Below are 24,037 nucleotides of genomic sequence, written 5' to 3'. Positions count from 1 at the left end.
TCCCCTCTCTCTCTTTCTCTCTCTTTCTTTCTCTCTCTCTCTCTTTCTTTCTCTCTCTTTCTCTCTCTTTCTCTCTCTGCCCCCTCTTCTTTCTCTCTGCCTAAATGTCTTAGTCACTCACATGAGCATATTGGAACACCAGTCACTCTCTCTCAAACACACATAAAGAGACACACACACACACACACACACACTTTATCCCTCTCTCTTGTGCTCCGTGTGTCAGCTATCAGTGTGTGCATTTTGGCTTGGCGCTTTAATCCGTCCCAGGCTGAGGCGTCTGTCTCTCTCACTGTCTGCATCTGCCCTGGTGTTAGTCTGACCTGCATCTGTCGCCCCCTGCAGGAGAAAGAAAAGAAGTACATGCTCCAGGTGGACAACCTGAAGCTGCGCGATGTGGATGCTGGATTCATGTCCAGAAAGCACATCTTTGCCCTCTTCAACACTGAGCAGAGGTCTGTGTCATGCACACACATACTCGCACACGCACTCTCTCATTCAATTCAATTCAATATGCTTTATTGGCATGACAAGGTAATTCTCTATCACACACACACAGACACACACAATCACACACACATAAACACACAGAACTACGATAAAAATGAAACAAACCCCTAGAGTCTTTGTAACGTCTCCCACACTCTCTAAACCCATTCTTTCTTCCCCTCTCTCCACCTCCCTCTATCCCTCCGTAAGGAATGTGTATAAGGACTACCGGCAGCTGGAGCTGGCCTGTGAGACACAGGAGGACCTGGATGGCTGGAAGGCATCATTCCTGCGCGCCGGCGTCTACCCAGAGCGTGCCGCTGTAAGAACACACACTGTGCTACACACACCTGTGCTAGATCTTGGCTACTTATACCTATGTTACATATCCCTGTGCTACACACACACCTTTTTCAGTACATTACATTTTGCTGATATCCTTTTAACCAAAGTGACTTACAAAAATGGAAACAATCAAGGTATAGTGTGACAAGGACAAGTTAGTGCAGCAATAAGTACTACTTCCATACAGTAGAGTCCACACACACCTGTGCCAAATACCCCTGTGCTACATCTACCTGTGCTACACACACCTGTACATATTCCTGTGACTTTGCAAATCTATGCTAATTCTGTTCCTCTCCTTCACTCTCTTTTTTTTTCTCTCTCTCCTTTCTCTCTCTCTCTCTCTCTCTTCTCTCTCTCTCTCTCTCTCTCTCTCTCTTCTCACTCTCTCTCTGACTAGGACAAAGAAGGAAAGGTAAGTTCTGTCAGCCTATAATGTTCTCTTTATGTTCCTACACTCTTTGATAAAGGTATACTATGCAGTATCAGGTGTTTTTGGCGACTGTAGAACTCCCCCTGAATATATCGCGACTGTAGAGTTGCGATATATTTATATTTTACTCTGCCGTTGTAACGTTGATGACAAGGTAATGTTTCATGATTCTCGTGAGATGTCTTCGGGTCAACTATTCTTGAAGTTGCATGGCTGGTTCTCTTGTTAGCGACTCACTAGGGCTATGCTGTATGACTATGCTAGGTGAACGATTCCTCTATTACAAGTTTGTTTACCATCAAATTGGCTTTGTAAAGGTTATATTAGGGTGAAAATCTTGCATAGTATACCTTTAAGCTTATGAACCTGTCACCTGTCACTGTTAAGCTTAGTGGCCAAAATAAAAACCTAAAAAATACATAATCCTGATGATGTTGGAGTTTGGTGCAATTTATCACTCTCCTCAGATCAGGTGATCATTGTCCATAAGACTATCTGATAGGCTGTGAGATCTCTCTCTGATGCCTAATGAATCCGCCTGATTGGTTGTGATGTTGATGTTTTTACAATCAGTCGATGAGGTAATTGTGTCACCCTCCCGAGATCAGGAAGTGTGTGTGTGTGGCGGGGCATTGAGCGACAGCACAGTGTTGCACTGCAGAGCCATGTGATTGGTGGAGTCAGGGTGAGTTAAGACTTTAGATAAAGGCTCGCCCACACACACCAAGACGGACAGACCTCTGAAAGCAGATCTGAGCTTTAATCACACACACAAGGAGTAAGTGTGTGCGTGTGCGTGTGTGTGTGTGTGTGTGTGTGTGTGTGTGGTAGCTCCAGTCAGTGCCCAGTGTGAGATCATGTCTTTGTGGTTGTTGGATCTCAAATGCATACTAATGGAGCTGATTCGTCAGTATGCAAACGAATTTGAAGGAAAATATCTGTGCGTGTGTGTGTCTGTCCACCACTGAAATCAAAGAATGTTCTAGCACTTCAAGACAGTTTTTTGCTGTCTACTTTGTGAAAGACTTTCCTGTTGCCCCTAAACTTCGCCAGTCAGACCATCCATCATAAAGTATTGAAATCTTTAAAACTAGAATATCTGTCTAATTTTAAAGTAAAGTAGTTTAGTGCATACTTTAGCACATCTGTCATTTAGCTCCTGTATTGTGAGTAGTGTGAGTAGTACGCTCTTGAATATATTTCTTTTCACCTTTCTTTTAAATACTTTTAAAGTATCTCAAGGGGTCCAGGTCTCAGAACTACGAACTACAGCATTCATACAGCTCTTTATGATTATGCTTATAGGTGCTTTATATAGTATACTATGTTTATTTATATCTTGTTAGATTTTCTCATTATTATTATTATAGGTTTAATTGTTATTGTCTGTCTTCTTCTCATTTCTGTGTGTGTCTACACTAACTGTCTTATGTGTGTGTGTGTGTGTGTGTGTGTGTGTGTGTTTTTGTGTTTGTGTTTGTGTTTGTGTGTGTGTGTGTCCAGAGTGACACCTCGGATGAGAATGGCTCAGACAGCTTCATGAACTCCATGGACCCCCAGCTGGAGCGCCAGGTGGAGACCATCCGCAGCCTGGTGGACTCCTACATGGGCATCGTCAACAAGACCGTCCGGGACCTCATCCCCAAGACCATCATGCACCTGATGGTCAACAACGTCAGTCACACACACACACACACACACACACACACACACACACACACTTTACACATACTTTAATCATTCACAGTTATGTTAACTGCTCACCTCTAAACATTTCCACCTCTCCCCCCTCATTCCCTCCTCTCATTCCTCCCACATTCTCTGTCTCTCTCTCACATCCTCCTCTCTTGTCTTTGTCCATCTCTATTTCTTCTTTTCATTCCACTCTTCCTCCTTTCTCTCTCTTGGCTTTCCCCCTCTCTTCTCTTTTCTGTTCTCCATCCCTCTTTCTTTCTCTCTGTCCATCTCTCCCTCTATGTTCTTCCTCCCTCTCTTTCTCTCTCCTGTCTGTCCATCTCTCTGTCCTTTTCTCCATCCCTCTCTTTCTCACTGTCCATCACTCCTCCTTTATCCATCTCTCTCTCCTCTTTTCACCCTCCCTCTCTTTCTCTGTCCATCTCTTCCCCTCTATCCTCCTCTTTTCTCCCTCTGTCTCTTTCTCTCGTCTGTCCATCTTTCCCTGCTTTTCTCCCTTCCTCTCTTTCTCTCTGTCCATCTCTCCCCCTCTATCCTCCTCCTTTCTCCCTCCCTCTGTCTCTCTTGTCTGTCCATCTCTCCTCTTTTCTCCCTCTCTTTCTCTCTGTCCATCTCTCCTCCTTTATCCTCCTCTTTTCTCCCTCTCTCTCTCTCTCTGTCCACCTCTCCCCCTCTATCCTCCTCTTTTCTCCCTGCCCCCCTCCCCCTCTCTCTCTCTGTCCACCTCTCCCCGTCTCCTGCGTCCTGTGTCCAGACTAAGGAGTACATTAATGCGGAGCTGCTGGCGCAGCTGTACTCGTGCGGGGACCAGAACTCCCTGATGGAGGAGTCCCAGGAGCAGGCCCAGCACCGCGACGAGATGCTGCGCATGTACTACGCCCTGCGCGAGGCGCTCAACATCATCGGCGACATCAGCACCACCACCATCACCACCGCCATGCCCCCGCCCGTCGACGACTCCTGGCTGCAGGTGCAGAGAGGAGGATCCGGGGGCAGGTGAGGAAGAAGAGGAGCGTGGGGGGGCGGGGGGAGAGGAGAGGAGAGGTAGAGAGGAGGAGCAGTGGGAGAGGTGGAGAGGGGGGAAAAAGAGAGGAGAGGGGAGGAGAGGAGGGAGGGAGAGAGAGGAAAGGAAAGGAGAGGAGTGGAGAGGAGTAGAGGGGGGAGGGGAGGAGAGGAGGGAGGGAGGAGAGGAGGGAGGAGGAGGAGAGGAGGGAGGGAGAGGAGAGGAGAGGAGGGAGGGAGAGGAGAGGAGGGAGGGAGAGGAGAGGAGAGGAGAGCAGGAGAGGAGAGGAGAGGAGGGAGACAGTGGAGAGGAGGGGGAAGGAAGAGGGGCAGGGAGGAAGGCACAATGAAGTAGAATTAGACAGGTCAGTGGGGTCATCTCTCTGCACAGGATCCAGTCCCAACAGTCGCCTGCCATCACTGTCTTGAACACTCCTCATATCATCATACCAAGTCAGTAATCAGTCAGGAGGGTGTGCAGTTGAGTCACTGTGGGTTCAGTGACATGGCGCCCCCTAGTGTTCCCTGAAAAAAGCACACACTATGTAGCATGGCAAAGCATTAGGGCTTGTAATAACGTATTTTCAGTTTACATTTTTTTTCACCATCATTTTGAGGTTTTGGCTCTTCATCTATCATCTACATCTGCATACAGTATGTAGTTCCTTATACTGTGTATAAGTTGGCACATCTCCATATGTACTTCTTTATGCTGAGTGTCCTGTGTCAAAGTCGGGCACTCTGTCATCAACAGTCGAACACATGTCACCACAAGCTGATTTCACAGTTTATACTTTTTCAGATTTCAGAAATAAAACAGGGATGTATCTTAAAGTGATTAGAAAGTAAACATAGTAAGGTGGGATTACACATGTAAAAGATTAGAAATTGTGTTGGAGATGAATGAATGAATGGAATTAAAAAAATAACATTAACTTTCCTTTAAACTCGAAACTTTACCCCCCCCCCCCCCCCCCCCCCCCTCCCCCGCCCCTGCTCCTCCAGGTCCCCTGCCACAAGCCCCACTCCTCAGAGACGAGGGCCCCCTCCAGGTCCCCCAGCACGTCCAGGCTCGCGGGGCTCTGCGCCGGGACCCCCCCCCCGGAGGCCCCCCCGTCCCCTCGCGCCCGGGGGCCTCACCTGACCCGGGACCCCCACAGGTGCCCTCGCGCCCCAACCGTGCACCCCCCGGCGTGCCCAGGTGAGTCCCGTTACCATAGAGAGGGAGAGGTGCTGGCGAGGATGTTTTAAAAAAAGTGGACAGTGATTTAAGATTGTGAAAGAAGTCTGGGAAACCACAGCAACCATGGCATGTGTTAAAAGCTAAAGATATGGAATACAGGTGAGCTTTAAAAGGAAAGATAAGAACTAATGGCAACCTGTGACAGGGAGCAAAGTTAATGTCAATGTGTTGATCTTACTATATCTACAGTATATACACAGTTAAAAGCTGCAGATACGTGTCTCATATCCAAATATTAAGAAGGGAGTTATAATCACTGTGATGAGCTGATTGATTGTAATCATCTGGGGAGCATCACTTCAAAATATGTGAAGCATGGATTCTTTCAGTCGATTACAGTTATTATGTATGAATAAACTTGAACTGGATATTTTAAATACATCCCATCAAGGCTGAGAGGAGACAAAGATCTTGAATTTGTTTCCAGTGGAGCTGAAGACTGTAGTGGTATTTACTCTGTGTGTGTGTGTGTGTGTGTGTGTGTGTGTGTGTGTGTGTGTGACTGAGGGAAAGCTAGAGGGAGTGGCGTACAGCTGGGTTACAACGGCCACACAACTGAAGCATTCCAATCACAGAGCGTATAGTGCAACGGAACAGGATACACCAGACCGAAGAGCTTTGCGCACATTCAAAAACATGGTGTAGACTCACCGTGAGTCTTCAGAAGACACACACACATAAGAGGACGGATGTACTTCTAATCAGACATTTGTAGCAAAGTGTTCAGAAACATTTTGCCAAGAAAGTTATTAGTAAATCATAGTTTGATAGTCTGAAGGATGCAGTCTGCCATTTTGCTTTCACATACATAAAAAGTTGTTGATATCATATTAAATGACTCTGTGTTGAAACAGTATCCTAATTGGCTGGGATTGTTCACGGCTCAATCTGAGCCACTATGTTTGTGTCAAACATCAACAAGTGCAGGCTAGAGTCACAGACCTTTAACGCACTACTTTTAAGGAATTTGTCTGGCGCAATTGGGAAATCTGCAGGACCAAAGAGGTGTGAAGGGAAGAAAGAATGTGTGTATGTGGCAGGGGACATCGTGTGTGTGTGTGTGTGTGTGTGTGTGTGTGTGTGTGTGCGCGCGTTGGGTTGCTTTTTTCTTCTCTCTGTCTCCTCTGTGATGCTAATAATCTGCTAACATTGCCCTCTGTTGCTTGTGGTCCTGTGCTAACTCTGGTAACATTACAGTACCTGAAAACAGTCAGGGCAGCTGCTTGCCTCCTTAATGAGACACTCACACCACTCAAGACTGCTGTCTAGCCTCAACACACACACACACACACCTGCAGCAAGGGATGTGTGTATACTCCCTTAAATATTCAGTTTAACCAACTAAACATCTTTACACTGAGGATTCATTCTGGTCAGTCACTAATTAGGTAAATCTCATACAGTAAAACACTCTCTGAAATCAACACACACTAAGTAAGCGCATGAGTAGTTACTAGCTCTTTTGGACTGGACTGAAATTAACACGAGGAGTGTTATTAGTCTGGAGTTTGACCAGACATGACAGCAGTCAGTAGTGCCGTGCGTCTCTCTCTCTCTGTCTCTCTGTCTCTCTCTCTGTCCTCCACATCTAAAACCCTCTGGTCTTGCACCACCACCCCCTCACCCCTCATCTTCCCTCACCACCACCTCCACCTGTCCGCTATGATTCCTCTTTCAGAATTACAATCAGTGACCAGTGAGGACTAACGCTTCTGGTACGTGTGGTGCTCCCAGTCTCACCAACTTGCCCAGCTCTCTCTCTCTCTCTTTCTCTCTCTCTCTCTCTCTCTCTCTCTCACTCTCTCTCACTCACTCACTCTCTCTCACTCTCTCTCACTCACTCACTCACTCACTCACTCACTCACTCACTCACTCACACACACACACACACACACACAACCCTATCTATAATAACAAACACACACACACACTCACTCACACTCTCTCTCTCTGTCTCAAACACACTACACACACACACACACACACATACACACACCCCTCTCTATAATTAACAAATACACCCTCACACACTCTCTTTGTCTCTCTCTGTCACACACACACAAACACACTTAACCCTCTCTGTATCTCTCACACTCACCCCTTTTAATTACTCACACTCACCCTCTTAATAACTTACTTATAACTGTCTCTCTCTCTCTCTCTCTCTCGTGTCTGGTGCTGGTCTCAGCACATTGGACTGGGCTCTTCCTGCTGCATGACCCTGAGAGTCTGACCGCTCCCTAACCACTCTCTCACAAAAGGTTACCGTGGTTACGGAGTGGACAGAGTCCTGCCCCATGTGTCTGAAGTTCAAACAGGGTCATTAAGAGAATGCCACCTCTGTAGCGTAGCTGAGTGCACACCTGCGTCCTGACCACAGAGTCCTAAAGGCCACAGCCACACACCTCTTTCTGAGACGTATATCATAGGCTCTCATAGGGGGCCATTGCTGTGCACAAAGGAGGTCTTAAGGAAGAGAAATTAGAAGCAAATTTGTTGGTGACGTGTCAGTGTAGACCCTGATTGACTTCACACGATGGTTTGCTGTTACTTAACCAGCATACTAATGTGTGTGTGTGTGTGTGTGTGTGTCTGTGTGTGTGTGTGTGTGTGTGTGTGTGTGTGGTGGTGTGTGTGTGGGTGTATGCAAGTATGCTGTGCAGGATATCTTTCCTCACATCAAAGGAAAGGTTAGATATATTATTCCTTTACGTGATGTGGTGATTCTCCACACCATATTTACACACACATGCAGTCACACATGTGCAGTCATTCATGCACACTCGGAGCAGAAATGCACACACCTCTACATCACATCCAAGTGGATCTAAGACGGAGTGCTGACACAAAGGTCAGGGGTCAAGAAGCAGTGTAACCGTTGTGTTACAACCCTTGTCCCCCCCCCCCACCCCCCCCCCCCCACCCGCCAGTGGCATCTTACACAACCATGGCTCTGTTGGTGAATGTTGCCATAGAAGCATTTACCAAGGAAACCTGTCCGTTATGTGACGTATGTAATGTCCACTGTTCCAAAGCCTCATGCCCACACAGATAACGGCTTCCTCTGGATTATGGATCTTCCATGCCGTTATCTGCATAGTCACCATAAATCACCCATCGCTTGGTTCCTCACTAAGACACTTACAGTAGGATAGCTCTTCTGACCTATCGTTTGGTTCCTCACTAAGACACTTACAGTAGGATAGCTCTTCTGACCTATCGCTTGGTTCCTCACTAAGACACTTACAGTAGGATAGCTCTTCTGACCTATCGTTTGGTTCCTCACTAAGACACTTACAGTAGGATAGCTCTTCTGACCTATCGTTTGGTTCCTCACTAAGACACTTACAGTAGGATAGCTCTTCTGACCTATCGTTTGGTTCCTCACTAAGACACTTACAGTAGGATAGCTCTTCTGACCTATCGTTTGGTTCTTCACTAAGACACTTACAGTAGGATAGCTCTTCTGACCTATCGTTTGGTTCCTCACTAAGACACTTACAGTAGGATAGCTCTTCTGACCCATCGCTTGGTTCCTCACTAAGACACTTACAGTAGGATAGCTCTTCTGACCCATCGCTTGGTTCCTCACTAAGACACTTACAGTAGGATAGCTCTTCTGACCCATCGTTTGGTTCCTCACTAAGACACTTACAGTAGGATAGCTCTTCTGACCTATCGTTTGGTTCCTCACTAAGACACTTACAGTAGGATAGCTCTTCTGACCTATCGTTTGGTTCCTCACTAAGACACTTACAGTAGGATAGCTCTTCTGACCCATCGCTTGGTTCCTCACTAAGACACTTACAGTAGGATAGCTCTTCTGACCCATCGTTTGGTTCCTCACTAAGACACTTACAGTAGGATAGCTCTTCTGACCTATCGTTTGGTTCCTCACTAAGACACTTACAGTAGGATAGCTCTTCTGACCTATCGTTTGGTTCCTCACTAAGACACTTACAGTAGGATAGCTCTTCTGACCTATCGTTTGGTTCCTCACTAAGACACTTACAGTAGGATAGCTCTTCTGACCTTTCGTTTGGTTCCTCACTAAGACACTTACAGTAGGATAGCTCTTCTGACCTATCGTTTGGTTCCTCACTAAGACACTTAGGATAGCTCTTCTGACCTATCGTTTGGTTCCTCACTAAGACAGCTCGATGGTGTTTTATGCCCCCAACGTCGTCTTCCAGGCAGCGCTGCCACGCCACCGCTGATTTAAAGGCACCTAATCCTAAACCTAACCGTAACCCATGCCTAACCCTAATGCCTTCCAGGCAGCGCTGCCTTGAAGACAACATTAGGGGCATAAAACACCAAGAAACACTAAGACACGTAGGATAGCTCCTCTCATCTATCGCTTGGTTACTCCCTAAGGCCCGTAGGATAGCTCCTTTAACTCATCGCCTGGTTCCTCACTACAACATGCAGGATAGCTTGTCTCACATATCGTTCGGTTCCTCACTACAACACGTAGGATAGCTCCTCTCAAAGTGTGATGGCGAATTTGATGTTGCATTTTTAATCTTTGTCTTTTCAGTTTTTGACACCAGGAAGTTATATCCAGCTGTACATGACTTGCACAAACAAAATAACGTTAAACATTTGTACCTTGTAAATTATATTTATGTAACTTTAAGGATTGTAAGCAGCATGACAGAAATAGATAACATTGAAAATTGTTTACTGTTGACATTAATTAGTTGGTGGCAATCCTTTGCTCTGCTATCAGTTGATTTGAGGGATGCAACTAAACATTTCTCTAATGCACTGGACATTCCATCACAAGTCTGTCATTTAGCAGAGTAGAGTACTGGACATTTCTAGCCTGGACTAGGCCAGACTCATATTCTATTCCAATGGAGCGACTGAACCGACCGAATTTCCCAAACTTGAATTTTGTGTGCAGGGTAAATTCGGGCTGGCTTCCAGGCTAAAACATCTCCTTACAGTAGTCATTCTTAAGTTCTTTAATGGAGACAAAATGATCTTCCAGTATGTCAGCTCTATTTTCCACTTGAATCTTCCAGTACAGCTAAAGTGAATAAATGTCTTGAGGAATCCCATGTCATTTTAAATGTATGTGTTTGTGACAAAGTGTTGTCTGTGTGTACCAGTTTCCTATGCTATATATCTCCAAAGCCTATGTGTGTGTGTGTGTGTTGCCCTACACTCATTCCCTGTCTCCTGTCTGTGTCCCTGTGTGTTTCTGTGTGTTTCCATGGCAGCCGCAGGCCGCCGCCCTCTCCCTCCAGACCCCACAGAGCCTCAGACTCCTCCTTCTTAGACTATTAGCCCCTCCCACCGCCATGGCCTACAGCAGGAGCACAGCTGCCTGCCCAATCAAAACAGCTTACCTCTCCCAGCCACTCCCACAAGACCCACCCCTCAGTGTCTTCACACTCTTTTGCCTCGGAAAAACATGTGCACACACACACACACACACACACACACACACACACACACACACACACGCACACACACGCACACACATGGAGTGTGCATGGAAAGAAGAAAAGGTTTGGGTATCCTGTGCTTTCAGTAGTTAGAGGTTTTACTTTTTTTTTTTTTTAAATTTGTTTTGTTTATATCTCTTTTTTTGCTCTCTTCTTCCCATGAGCTGAATGAAAGAATGCTTTCTTCTTCCAAATCATCTTCTTCCTTTCTTCTTCTTCTGTTTCTCGTTTCTGGTGTTTGGAAGTAGTGGGTTTGGCCCACGTGCTAATGCTCGCGTTCTTGCCTGGGTCCGATGCGTTATCTCTGTCGCACAGCGACTTTCTGGACGGCTGCCCTGCCCGGGGCGGACTTGGGCCGCATGTGGGCCGCATCCGCCCCAGCCGGCGCCAGCCTGAGGGTTTTGGGATAACTGCATCTCCTGAAGTGTGCTGTTTTTTTTTCTGTGTTTGTTTGTTTGTTTATATCAATGTGCCATTTTTAAGTGTTCTCACGTCCTTGTCCGTTTTCTCCCTCTGCTGAGCTCTCACAGATTTCTGAGGTGTCAGGACAGCCGCCACCGTGTTTTGTAATTGGCTTTCACTATCTGGCAATCGATACATCACCGTCAAGGGTGCAGAAGAAAATCTACTTACTAGCAGTATGTAACTGCACAAATGGTTTCCTGTGACAAGCTGCTGAGCAGGAAACAGCTGTGGCAGTTCCTTCTGATCCTGACATCTCAGAGATCCGAATGTTCTACTCTTTCACACTCTCATCTGTCCATTCTGCACTCCTTTTTTCCTTTATCCCTCCTTTCTTTGTCTTTTTTTCTCCCCCAATGTTTATGTTCTAATTTTATTTATTGTTTATATTGGTCAGCCGCCCCAGCAAGGGAAGCCCCTCTCGCCCCGAGAGCCCCCTGCCTCCGTTCGACTCTTGATTTTCTTTCCCTTATTCCTTCTTTTTCTTTTTTCCTCCTTCTATTCCTCTCTTCCCTCTCTTCTGTGCTCTTCACAGCGGAAAATGAGAGACTTGCATCAAACTCCAGAAAATACAACCACCCCCCCCCCCCACACACCCTCCAAAAAAAAGAAAGAAAACAAAACAGAACCCCCACCCCCACCAGCACAACCAACCAGCCTCTCACACATAGAGAGAAAGAAAGGACTGAATAGAATTAAAGAAGAGAGAGGAGACTCCTCGGGGCCAACCCTCATGTGACGTTCTCCACGCACCCATGTCTAATGACTAAGAGTAAAAGATGATTATGATGATGATGATGAAGGGGAATGGAGGAGGAGGAGGAGGAGAAGGTTGGCAGTGCTGACAGAACCCCTGCTGCACCTCAGGTTGATTTTCCAGAAGGTTCCATCTGCTCCTTGGCTACCCAACTCCCTCTGATCTTCCCCTCACTCCCCATTGGCTCTCTAGGTGTTCTCTCTGACACTGTGATGACCCCCCCCCCCCCCCCCCCCATGTTAGTGATACAGCAGTAAGCACCCAATATGCATTTCAGCCCAGTGCTCGCACACCCTAGTGATCTGTGCTTGTCAGGTCTAGAGCTGTCTTCGCCTCTTGTTTCCTAAATTTGGCATGCAATGTCCCAATCCCAATCCTAGGGTTAGGTCTAGATCTGTCTCTGACTCTTCTACCCAAGATTTGAAATGCTATGTCCCAATCCCCCTCCTACCCCTGGGTAAAGGTTATATCTAGACCCGTCTCTGCTTCTTGTTCCCTAAATTTGACATGCTAAGTCCCAAATCCCAATCCCCCTCCTAGGGTTAGGTCTAGATCTATCTCTACCTCTTGTTCCCTAGAATTGGCAAGCTGTGTCCCAATCCCTTTTAGTGCGCTCTAGTTCAGACCAAGGCTACTGATTAAGTGCTCATCCGACCCAGGTGACTTGTGTGTTCACCTCTGCTCCTATCTCTTCAAACACCATATCTACATGTAGCATAAAACAGTTCACTTAGTGAGGCGGGATCTACTTAGAATGTGCAATATTTATCTCTAGTGGACAGGTTGTCTTTAAGACCTGTGCACGACACTCATACACCAGACACATTTTAGATGACCTGAACTGAGTAGAGTTCAACACACTAGTCATCAGCGGACTCCTAGGGCACACTGACACATTGAGAGGAGAAAGTTGCTAATACGTAGATTGTGTCTGCTGGTGAATTTTAGAATAGATTAATAAAAAAAAAACTTCTAAAAAAAAACTACTCTGCTTGTGAGTAATGTTGACTAATGAAATCAGGGGTTTAGAGTAAAACGACAAAACTCTTCTGGCTCATGTCATGCACAACCCCTCCTCTGTATCGTTTGTTCTGTTGATCTGAAATACATGAGACCTCCCCCATGGGCATCTATGTCTTCTGTGGTTTTGCTGTGGTAGATTCTGTAATTGTTTCTGTTTAGCATGGCACTAACCCCCCCCCCATACGGCCCTAACCAAAACCTAGTGCAGGGCACTCTACTTGTGCGTCCCTCCTCTTCTCCTTGAAGTCCATCCCAAGAGACTACCTTTGACCCTGATGTCTGTGCTGCCCCAAACCCCAAGTCTCAGCAATTGCAACTAGTAAAAGAAATGATTTTAAGAGTAAAATAGTGTATAATGGACATATCTTAAATGTTACTTACGTATGTTTATGGTGCACCTGTGGTGGGATCTGTACTTCCACTGTTTAGACACTAGTTGAAATGTAAGATTAATGAATATTCAGCTGTTGAGTTTATGAGTAACTATGACTTGAAATTACTGATATTTAAACATGAAACATCTAATCTGAAAAGGGAAAAATAATTGTGACGTGATAAAATAATTTTTAAAAAATTGTGTTTTTTTCCGGTCAGTTGTGTAGTTGGCAGTGACTGATTGAGTGTGACATGCAGGTGATTCACCCTGATCATGACTGAAGACAGTTGAACGAGTGTGTGCGTGTACTGTATGTGTGTGTGCGTGTAAATACTCTGTCCTGCTGTGATACGTCCTGTGTTTCACCGCTGTGGGTTGAGCGAGTTTCTCAAGCAGGACTGCCTGTGCTTTGTGGAGAAATTAAAATATGTGTTCCAAAACCAAACCAGCATTTGGATGTATTCATTTGGATGTTTTTTCCTGTACATTTAAAGCTTCCACTCAGGAAAGTCTTTTATCCAATGTACTCTAACTAACTTGTAGCATGGAAGTCTCAGATTTCTTAGTTGGAATCTCTGAATTGCATTCAAAACAAATTCAGGTCAAGGATTCTGACTTCTTACTGGGAAAAAAGTACAATTGAACACCACTCGGCGTTCCCACTTTTTTAACTCCGGCCACCTAACGGGTCTTCAAAGTCAGAAGTCTGGTGTCCGAGTTGTCTAGAATGCAGCATATTACTTTGGTGATGCCTTGACTTCCATCTTTTAAAAACTCCTATTCTAGTGACTGTCTGACTTTATACACATGCACCATTAGCACATACACATATGAATGACAAGTCCTGATCGCTTTGCTGAATCAGTTTTATTTTTAAGAGGGGAAAAAAAAATCATGGTAAGGAAGAAATCACATCAGAAATATAACTGCTGAAAACCATTTCAACTGGATCTCTCCATGGTTCCTTCATTTTGTTTCCAACAGTCTACGATGCATTAAAACTGATTAGTTCAGATACTTATTCCAAATAAATAGAATTTCATTTAGTTAACCATTTTTTCTTATTAAATCACACCGCACCCCAGCCTACCTACATTTACCCAGACTCCCCCAGCAACCCCCTCAGCCAATGGGCTCACAGCGCTGGGATTCTCAATGAAGGCAGTGGCTCACAGAGATCCAATAGGTAACTCTACACCCTTTCCAGTACCCTATGTCAGATCTGAAGTGCTCTGTGACGGCATTCATTCGACGCCCATCTCATAAAAAAAAAAAAGGTTGTTATCTGATCTTCCTCTGAGAAAGAGTATGATTATAACCAAAGATTCCAGAACAGAGCTCCGCTCTAGAATCTTTGATCATAACCTAGTGCAGGTCTGCTATGTGACTCTGCACCCGCTGGCTAGCAACGGCTCAGTGAGTTCTAACAGCACTGTCACCCTCGCTGCCCTCAGGTCGCTGAAACCAACATGAACAGTGGGGGGCGCCAGGTTCATCATTTCGCTCACTCACACCAATCTGAATGAATATACAATATGTTACAGAGATACAGTATATACATGTCTTTTACATTAGAGACAACAACAAGGCTGACAACAGCCTTAATCCTCTGTTGACAAAATGTTCACAGAAAACACACACACACAACTTGTGGGGGAACAATCAATCTGTGAATAGAGGAATTAGACATAGCTCTTTCTTGGGACTGTAAATTAACAACCCCGCCCCCCAGGAGTAGAGGAAAAAACTACTGACCAAAGTGCTTGTTTCAGGGCAGACCTGACCTGGCTCGTAACATGTAAACTGCAGGTCAGGTTACAGTGATGTCCAGACATACTGTGCACACACCTGAAGTTTCTGTGTCTCACACACACTCACACACACACACACACACACACACGTGCAACAAACCATCCAGTTACAATATCACGATGACACAAACAAAACACAACTCATCTGCTGGTCAGCCAGCAAGAATACCCTGCCACTCAACAATGATATTCTGACACACACACTAACACAAAAGCAGGGGGGCATCAGAGGTCAAGTACAAACACCTGTGAGTGATGCTTGTATTTAAAATATGGTTGTGGTAGTGGTGGCAGAAGATGAACTCAGTCCTCTTTATGTGATTGGAAACAGGTACTCCTCAAGCTTACTTTATATTACATTTACACCCTTACAATGCCTGATTCTCTCTCCCTCGCTCGCTCTCTCTCTAACACACACACACACACACACACACACTAAAACACTCGGTCAGCCCCTCTCCGACCTTTCCTCCCCTGTCTGACCCTCAGCCGGAACACGCCAGAAGGAAGGCAGCCAGCCTCATTGAGCTCTTAAGACAGGAATAGGATACCAACTTTAAAAAGCCACCATGGGGAAAACAAACACAAACACTAAACAAACAACAAACCTGGATTTGACTCTTTTTGTTTGTATGTTTGTTCTAATTGTGGTGGAATACAGAGGTCATTCTCAGGGAATAAGGAATTCCCCAAGATTCTGGGAATTCTCTGAGATTTGATTGAAATAAAACTCTGCAAGCATATCCCAACCACAATGATAACTCTTGGGTGACATCACAAAAAGTTATTTTTTTTCTCCCATCTGTAGCAGGTAGGTGTCTGACTCTAGTGTGGACATTTAAAGTGTCCTTGCAAGAGAACAGTGGGTTGAAGTCCAGGACACAGCCGCACAGGGGCATTGGGAAGTGTACAGTGCCCATGATGGAGCTATTGGCCTCATCTTTCCTCAGGAGCAATTGGCATCCTCCAAAGTTCAGACTAGTCAGCAGACTCGGCACCGTCCTGTGACGGCACTATGAAGTCTGCTTACCAGATAGTGAAGGGGAAAAAAAAAAAAAAACACTACAGCGCAGAACGGCTGTGGACCAGCATGTTTATAAATAACAAAAGAAACACATCTCCCTCTCATGTACAGACCTTGTGTCAGGTTCTCAGTGTTTTAATCGGAATAAAGATACTAGGGGTGAGGGGAGGAGAATAATGGCTCTGCAGAACTTCCATCACACTCAGCGAGAACACCAGGCACCCTAAGCTTAGCACTACCCCCCCTCTCTCCTGCACGGGTGTCTCTTACACTTCATCATTACAACATCTTAAGCTTCTACGGTATCTAATCAGGCCAAAACATACTGTACCTTGTCCGACCCTGCTGCACTACACGAAAGGACGTCTGACCTCCAGGAGTCCCTGCTTTAGTCCTTCAGTGTTAATTCAGACCATTAGTCTAAAAGCTGTCTCTGTGTTTAGAGCAACACTGTCTGTCCAACGTGCCTCTTCAAACAACAATTCGTCCGCTCCGCCACGGGGATCGGGTTCAGAGTCGCTCAGCATCTGACCCATCACACACGCAGCGCCTGTTCCAGCAAAGCCCACTACGCTCCGCACACACACACACACACACACACACAGACACACACACACACACACACACCTCTGATGGATGGGAGCTGTGTTTTAACATTCAAGCAGATGCCCTCCTCTCTCACTCCCCTCGATCACAACTTTGTCTTTTTTGGCTTGACAACAGCTGACGGGGCTGATGAATCTATTCAAGTGTTCACAAAAATGGGGGGGGGGAGGGGGGGGGCTGGGTTGGGATCTGAAACAGCCCCGCAGACAGTGCCCCCTCAGATCCAGTTTCCCAGAGACAAGAGTGTCTGCGGGAGAGGGATGTAGACATTAGCAGACTAGCAGATATTCTATGTTTTATTGCACTTCTTAGTCAAAGGGGAGGCTCGGAGAGGCCTTGCAGAAAAAAGAAAAAAAAAGAAAAAAGCAAACATTGGTAAAGATGTAGAAAGGCCTCTTCCCTGATAAATCTATGAATATGTTACTGATAGATAAGACATTTATATTTTTTTACAACTGGTGATGGGAGAAACACTTTGAAGCTCGCTCAAGCACTGTGGTAGAGAACTATGTATTTATGGAACATAACACAAGAGAAAAAGAAAGTAAAGTAGTAGATGAATGCCCATTCACCCTTTATATGAGCACTGTGGCTCAGCACTCCGTAGACCAAGTTCATTACACATACTGATAAAGAGCGGCCACCTGACCGCAGCCACTGCTAACGGACAGCCTCCGCTAACGGACAGCCTCCGTAAGCAGACACCTCCCGGAGATGATGACGGAGAGAGAGGAGGAGGAGGAGGAGAAGGAAAGAGAAGACGAGGGAGGAAGAGAGGAAGAGGGGGCTACAGTAAGAGTAGCGGGAGGAAGAGTGAAGTTAGGCCATGTCTCTCTCCATCTCTCTCTCTCTCCCTCCCTCTCTCTCTCTTTCTGTCCATCCGTCTCTCAGACCACCAGGATCTTGACCTCGTCGTGCTCGTCCGGCCGGTAGAAGAAGGGGATGCAGGGGTTCTCTCCGAGGAAGGGCGCGGGCCGGGCCTGGGGGTTCTGGATCTCCTGCAGCAGCTGCATGATCTGGCGTGCCGTGCCATCCTCTTTGGGCCTCAGGGGGGCGCTGTCCATGAGTTGACCGTCAGCGGCGCTTTGCTGCAGTGGTGGCTCTTCGCTCGACTCGGGCGAAGGGTCCAAGACCGCCGCTGAGCTCATGTCCATAGACTCTGCACAGGGAGGGAGAGGACGGAGGTAATTTCAGACGCTTAGTACAGGTGATAAAGCAGATGATGTCCCTTTTACAGGATAATTTTCACAATTTCCAGGGAGGATCTAAATACCATCCTAACAAAGAATTGTGCAGAGAAATATTTTAATACAACATTCCATTTCATAAAATAGACATCAAAGAAAAAAAAATATATATTTTTTTCTACCCCAGTGGAGGTACGTCAACTCCTAAGGGCTCTGTTTCCTGTACTTACAGTAAAGGTGTTAAGCTCCTTGTGCTGTAAGTAGGAGATTTTCCACAGAGACCAGTGAACAACCAGCCTATTTAACTTGACACAACATGACGCAGGACACAACAACAATGCACATTTGGCTGGTGACAGTCGCAGACGTGTGTAGCACGTTGTACCAAGGATATGCAACGGCCCTGTAGCTTTATGTACCTGGTCCATCTACAGCGTTGAGCTCCATGCGTCTGTGTGCGGCCTGCTGTTCCGTGTCGGTCCCGTGGGGGGCGCTGTGGGGCTCGTTGCTGACGGCACTGACGTAGCGCGTGTACCACTCGTTCCTCTCGCCCACCAACCGCATCACCAGGTCCTGCAGCTCCGCCAGCTTTGCCTGGGGGGTTACCACGGCAACGTCAGTCACATATTCAGTGCCAGAGCAAAGACCTCTACTATGTTGGTATAAGACCTCTACTAAGTGGTGTATCCAATGTGTAGACATTGTGTGTAAGTGGACTTTAGAGAGTACATTGTGTTTATATGGGGGAGGGCAGGTATTTGGGATGTGTGAATAATTTTGGTGAGTGTGTGTGTGTGTGTGTGTGTGTGTGTGTGTGTGTGTGTGTACCTTCATTTCCTCCTTGTCTTTGGCCAGCATGCTGATGTAGTGCTCCTTCTCAATGTGCCGCTGCTTCATGATGGCTCTTTGGTTCTGGTACAGAGCAATGTACTCCCCTACACACGCACGCACACACACACAGACAGACACACACAGACACATACACACACACGGGTAGATGAGAAATTAATGCAATTTTGTATGTTTTATAGTTTAAAGATTTAGCTTTAAATGTGTGTGCATGACATAGTACAAATCTTCAAGATGAAAACCTATGGACTCCTAGATGTGTACCTAATCTACCAGTTTCTCTGGAGAGCTAAGGTGTGTGTGTGTGTGTGTGTGTGTGTGTGTGTGTGCGCATGTGCGCGTGTGTGTGTGTGCGCATGTGTGTGTGTGCGGTGTGTGTGTGCGTGTGTGCATGTGTGTGTGTGCATGTGTATGTGTGTGTGCGCGTGTGCGCATGTGTGTGTGTGCGTGCGTGCGCATGTGTGTGTGCGTGTGTGTGCATGTGTGTATGTGTGTGTGCATGTGTGTGTGCATGCGTGTGTGTGTGCATGCGTGTGTGCGTGCGTGTGTGCGTGCGTGCGTGTGTGCGTGCGTGCGTGTGTGCGTGCGTGTGTGTGTGTGTGTGTGTGTGTGTGTGCGCGCGTGTGCATGCGCATGTGTGTGTGTGTGGGCGCGTGCGCGTGTGTGTGTACCTATCGTATCGGTCTCTCCCGATAGCTGAATGCAGCGGTGTTCCAGTTCCTCCATGCGTTCTTTGAGGTCGGCCTTCTCCTGCATGACGCTCGTGAAACGCTCCTGAAGCTTCTCCATGGCAACGCGCAGGGCCTCGTGGACCTCCACGGGCACGCCACCCGCATCCCCTACAACACACACACACACACACACGCACAGTTAATCCTTACGGGTTCTTTCATACGCCCATACAAACCCACGCACACACACCTGCATTAAAGCCTACGCTCTTCTCACCCATGTTGGGGATGAGACACACACACACACACACACACACACACACTAAAGCCAGTGCTCTTCTCACCCATGTTTGTGATGGAAACGTTGGGGCTGGAGCTGCTGTTCTCCGCCTGCTGCTGCTGCTGACTCAGCGCTGCCACCTGCTGGAGGGCCGTCTGGTGCAACCTCGTCTCCATGTCCAACAGCCTCCTCAGCTCATCACGCTCACTCTCCACACGAAACAGCACCGACTGCAGGAACTCCTCCTGTGTGTGTGTAGTGTGTGTGTGTGTGTGTGTGTGTGTGTGTGTGTGTGTGTGTGTGTGTGTGTAGGGGGAGGAGGAGAGAGGAGATAGACGGGTATGGTGACCAGGTTGCCATGTGCACGAACCCCAACCTCCAGCACATGCTCTCCCCGAGTTTCTATGGTGTCTGGAGATATTTGCAAATGAACTTGGGGTGTGGTGGAGTGGTCGGGAGCAGAGCTAGTGCTAGAGCTAGAGGAGCGGCTGCGTGAACAGCCACCTGAGCGAGGAGCGGGATATTCGCACCGCTCAACTCCGCTCACTAGCTCTGGTCGGGAGACTAGACTACACTCACCATCTCCTCCCTGCTGTCAAAGTCCTCTGGGATGGCGATAACGGACTTCTCAGCGCCCTCTGCTAGAGACTGGCTCTCCAGACCATCACCTGGACCGGAGAGACAAAGAAAGAAGGGGGGGGGGGGGGGGGGGGTGAGAGAGAGAGAGAGAGAGATAGAGAAACACAACATGTTACATTTATATTGCGCTTTTCTAAACACTCAAAGCGCTTCACAGCGAAGGGGGGAATCTCACTAACCACCACCAAGAAAGAGAGAGAGAGAGAGACCCTAAGGATTAGGAGTTCTTGACTTTTTCACTTTTACAAACAAAAAGCCCAATCTCTGAACCGTAATAACTCTAAACTCTTGCCCCGGTGTTTGCTGTCTGATGTCATCTGAATCATTCTCTGGCTGTGTGCCTCTAACCCAAACCTTATCAGCAAAAAAACAGGACTGATTCAGCTTACACAGGTGCTGCGTGTGTAGCCTACTCTGGATGTGCAGCCGTGCGGCCCTCTGTGAATGTGGATCCCCATACATAAAAGGTGTGTCCCATCCCTGATGTGGATGTATGTCCTACTCCAGATGTGGAAGTGTGTCCCAATAGAGGTGTGTTCTACCCCTGAATAGGAGGTGTGTATATAGATGTGTGTCCCAGCCTGGGTGTGGATGTGGGTCTTATAGGGCTTATTCGCAAACACCGCCACGGCCATATTGTTGATATGACATTCCAGTTCTGTAGGCTATTCTATGTGACAATCGCCTGTAGCGTGTAGATTGAGCTGAGCAGAGCACAGTAGCCTAACGGCTTCATCTCGTCAATATAAGTAGATAAATTTATGGACCCATATCTAATAGCATTAAGTAAACATCCGTCATTATTGTCAACTGTAACTTACCCTGATATTTATTTATAGCCTAACTGTGTTGTTCATACATCGGCACACGTCGCAGCTGAAGGGGACAAGCGCTCAAGTCGCCTGAGTCAAGGTCGGCGAACTTATATTTGTTCCACCAACGACATCGTCTAACATTGCCATAATCGCAGAGAATAAAGTTGCATCTCACTGGACTGCAATTGTATCTTTCGTTTGCCTGTTGCTCACAACCTGCAGCCAAGGACTTTGCTAAAGTAGTTTAAAGTGGGTGATCGTTTTTGTCTGATAACTTCTACAGGAGGATCTATGATGCAACTATATGGTCTGGAGGCAGAAAGGGCTAACATATTTCTCTGTAACATTTCCAAAATCCAAGTGAACAAAACAATATACAAATCAGAAGTATCTACTGATATATTTTTCCGCTGAGTTTGTTCCTACTATTTGCCACTTGCCGTGCCACTAGATCAAGCTGAGAAGGGTGCATCATTAATAAATATATTAGCCTATAGGCTACTGTAAACGTTGACTAACATTGCCTACCTAGCAATGCCATCTATGCAAATGCAATGCAATGTCCAAAGGTAATCTACGGTAGGCGACTACATTAGGCTACTGCTGATGTCTCCGCATTGCATAGGGGCAGCTGTCTGCACTGTCTAAAACGTATTTAACTTAAGCCCACAGAGGACAATATTTACATAGTATTAATACAAATATAATATTGGCGATGGATGCGAGGAGTTGGCTGTAAGTTTAGCCTAGGCTATTTATCCTATGTAGCCACTCCTGCACTGACTACTTCTCAGTCTCATTCTCTTCTCGTTTTCTGACCATGTCAACACTGAGCAACGAAAATAAGGGAGATTTTCCGGGTTAATCACCCAAAATACAGGGAAATTTTAACATTAGTCTTTTTGTTGCTATCCCTCTGCTGAGAGCAAGAATTCGTAGGCCTACTACAAAACTGCTGCACTAATTAAACGAGGTGTAAAGCTAGGTCTAATGAGATTGGCGTCAAATCATGCTCTCTCCTAACCAGCTCTCTCCCACACTGTTCTGATCACTCTAAGGTCGCCTTCAGGCAAGCAAAACGATGCTTTAAAAACATTTTTGCTGGAAGGACAGGGGGTAGGCTACAGGACAACAGTACAGAGACGGCCAAGTCCGATGGGGCTAATGTTATGAAAGTAATAAAATATGGGATATTTTACGGGAAAATATTAAAACAGGAAGACGGCTGGAAAAAAGGTATGTTTCTGACAGTGGGTGACTCTAGGGCTCTTTGCTGTTGTTAGAACGGCCTGTAGCCTATTGCACATAGGCCTACCGTCACGTTACATTTTGTACAAATAAATAAATAGCCTGCAGCGATAATACCGGCGCTGTCGCGCTTGTCAATTGACAGCTGCATTAAATAGGCCTACCTATGCATTTTCTATATCAACAAAATGGCCGCTGCGAACGTTATTACCTGATTATTACGTAGATCGAATATGCCTAATACCGGAAGTGTGTGTTCTATCCCATATAAGGATGTGTGTCCCACCCCGTATAAGCAAAGTCCTTTTAGGCAAGTCCCCACACTCAGCGGCCATCTTGCAACCCCACTTTTCCTATTTAAGTGAATGGGGAAGCATACAGGCAGGGGCAGGATATGTGTAGAGACTACTGCCATCATACAGGCAGGGGCAGGATATGTGTAGAGACTACTGCCATCTTGCCGTTACTAACTAACCCCATGAATTTCTATGGGGGATTCTTTGAGTGCTGCGTCACCTCATTAGAAAGTCTCTGGTATAAGGCTGTGTGTCCTACCCCATAACGGTGTCCTAGCCCGGAAGTGGATGTGTGTCCTACCTTGGTCTCTGGAGGTGGAGGTCAACGCCGAGCCGTTGAGCAGGTCCTGCACCTCTGACTTCAGCTGCTCGTTATCTCTGGCCAGCTGGGTCAGCTTCTCCTGAAGGATGGAGGGACACAGTGAGGACGGATGGGCAGAAAGGAGGAAGTGTCACTGTCTGGCTAGTGCACATTTTATTCAGCAAAATGATCATAGCCACTGTTCAAATAACAAACTCTTCACAGCACCCTGAAGGAACCATTTTATTTCAGCAGTTCCTTCGGCAAACTGCTTAATCCAGAGGGCAAAGTCACCTTCTCAGAGGTTATTAATGCACCAGTCTGCTGTACTTTTCTCTCTCAAGTTAAACATCAGGAGCTCCAGCATAAATAGGCTTTAAAAAAAACTCCCTACATGGCATGACCTCACCTGACACACACACACACAGCTGGATGTGAGCAAACTTACAAAATTAGAGAAAAAATCATGAATGGAAGCAAACAGGATAACAAAAAGACAATAATAACAGGTGCACAGCAGAGCAGAAAAGAGAAGCTAGAATAGAAGAGAATAGAATAGAATAGAATGGGGTAGAATAGAGTAGGATAGAGGAGGAAGAGGAGATGGAATAGATAAAAAGGAGACAGAGAAGAGAAAGTGAAGAGGAGAAGAGAAGAGGAAGAGTAGAGGAGGTAGAGCAGGAGGAAGAGAAGACATGGGAAGAAAAGAGGAGAGGTGAGGAGGAGAGCATTGGTGCTCTGACCTGTGCGTCCTGCAGCTGCTGGTGGCTCTGCTGAAGCTGCACCTGGCCCTGCACCTGCTCGTGCTGCAGTCGGTCCATGAGCTGCGCCTGCTGGAGCACTCGCTTGTGCAGCTCCTCGCGCTCGCCCACTAGCTGCTGGTAGCCGCTCGAGTACTGCTGCAAGTGCGCCGCGTACTGGTCCCGCTGCTCACACACCGACAACACCTCCGCGCTGCGCTCCTCAAGCTGATGAGAAGAGACAGAGTCAACACAGGACTCTCACACACACACACACACACACACACAC

At 46.6% G+C, this 24,037-nt stretch overlaps 2 protein-coding genes across 7 annotated transcripts in view; one reads left to right on the top strand and one right to left on the bottom strand.

Annotated features, from left to right (window-relative positions):
• Positions 1-13,726, top strand: part of dnm1a (dynamin 1a) — a 74,776-nt gene extending 61,050 nt beyond the window's left edge. Inside the window, 8 exon segments of the mRNA XM_042060135.1 lie at positions 346-455; positions 700-811; positions 1,235-1,249; positions 2,771-2,941; positions 3,717-3,958; positions 4,970-5,065; positions 5,067-5,165; positions 10,436-13,726. Coding sequence (XP_041916069.1) covers positions 346-455; positions 700-811; positions 1,235-1,249; positions 2,771-2,941; positions 3,717-3,958; positions 4,970-5,065; positions 5,067-5,165; positions 10,436-10,502 — 912 coding nt within the window. The 3' untranslated portion in view covers positions 10,503-13,726.
• A 403-nt stretch (positions 13,727-14,129) lies between these two features.
• golga2 (golgin A2) overlaps positions 14,130-24,037 on the bottom strand; it is a 28,288-nt gene continuing 18,380 nt past the window's right edge. For all 6 annotated transcript variants that reach the window (XM_042060129.1, XM_042060133.1, XM_042060130.1 and 3 more), the window contains 8 exons: positions 23,752-23,976; positions 23,009-23,108; positions 20,289-20,377; positions 19,774-19,954; positions 19,430-19,597; positions 18,738-18,844; positions 18,329-18,503; positions 14,130-17,881 (listed from right to left, as the gene is read on the bottom strand). In XM_042060129.1, the coding sequence (XP_041916063.1) occupies positions 17,610-17,881; positions 18,329-18,503; positions 18,738-18,844; positions 19,430-19,597; positions 19,774-19,954; positions 20,289-20,377; positions 23,009-23,108; positions 23,752-23,976 (1,317 nt within the window). In that variant the 3' untranslated portion in view covers positions 14,130-17,609. The remainder of the gene's footprint in view (positions 17,882-18,328; positions 18,504-18,737; positions 18,845-19,429; positions 19,598-19,773; positions 19,955-20,288; positions 20,378-23,008; positions 23,109-23,751; positions 23,977-24,037) is intronic.

This window comes from Alosa sapidissima, chromosome 13 (genome assembly GCF_018492685.1).
Source record: "Alosa sapidissima isolate fAloSap1 chromosome 13, fAloSap1.pri, whole genome shotgun sequence".
NCBI classification, from domain to species: domain Eukaryota; kingdom Metazoa; phylum Chordata; class Actinopteri; order Clupeiformes; family Clupeidae; genus Alosa; species Alosa sapidissima.
The sequence above is the reverse complement of the archived record's forward strand: the minus strand, read 5'-3'. Positions and strand labels throughout refer to the sequence as shown.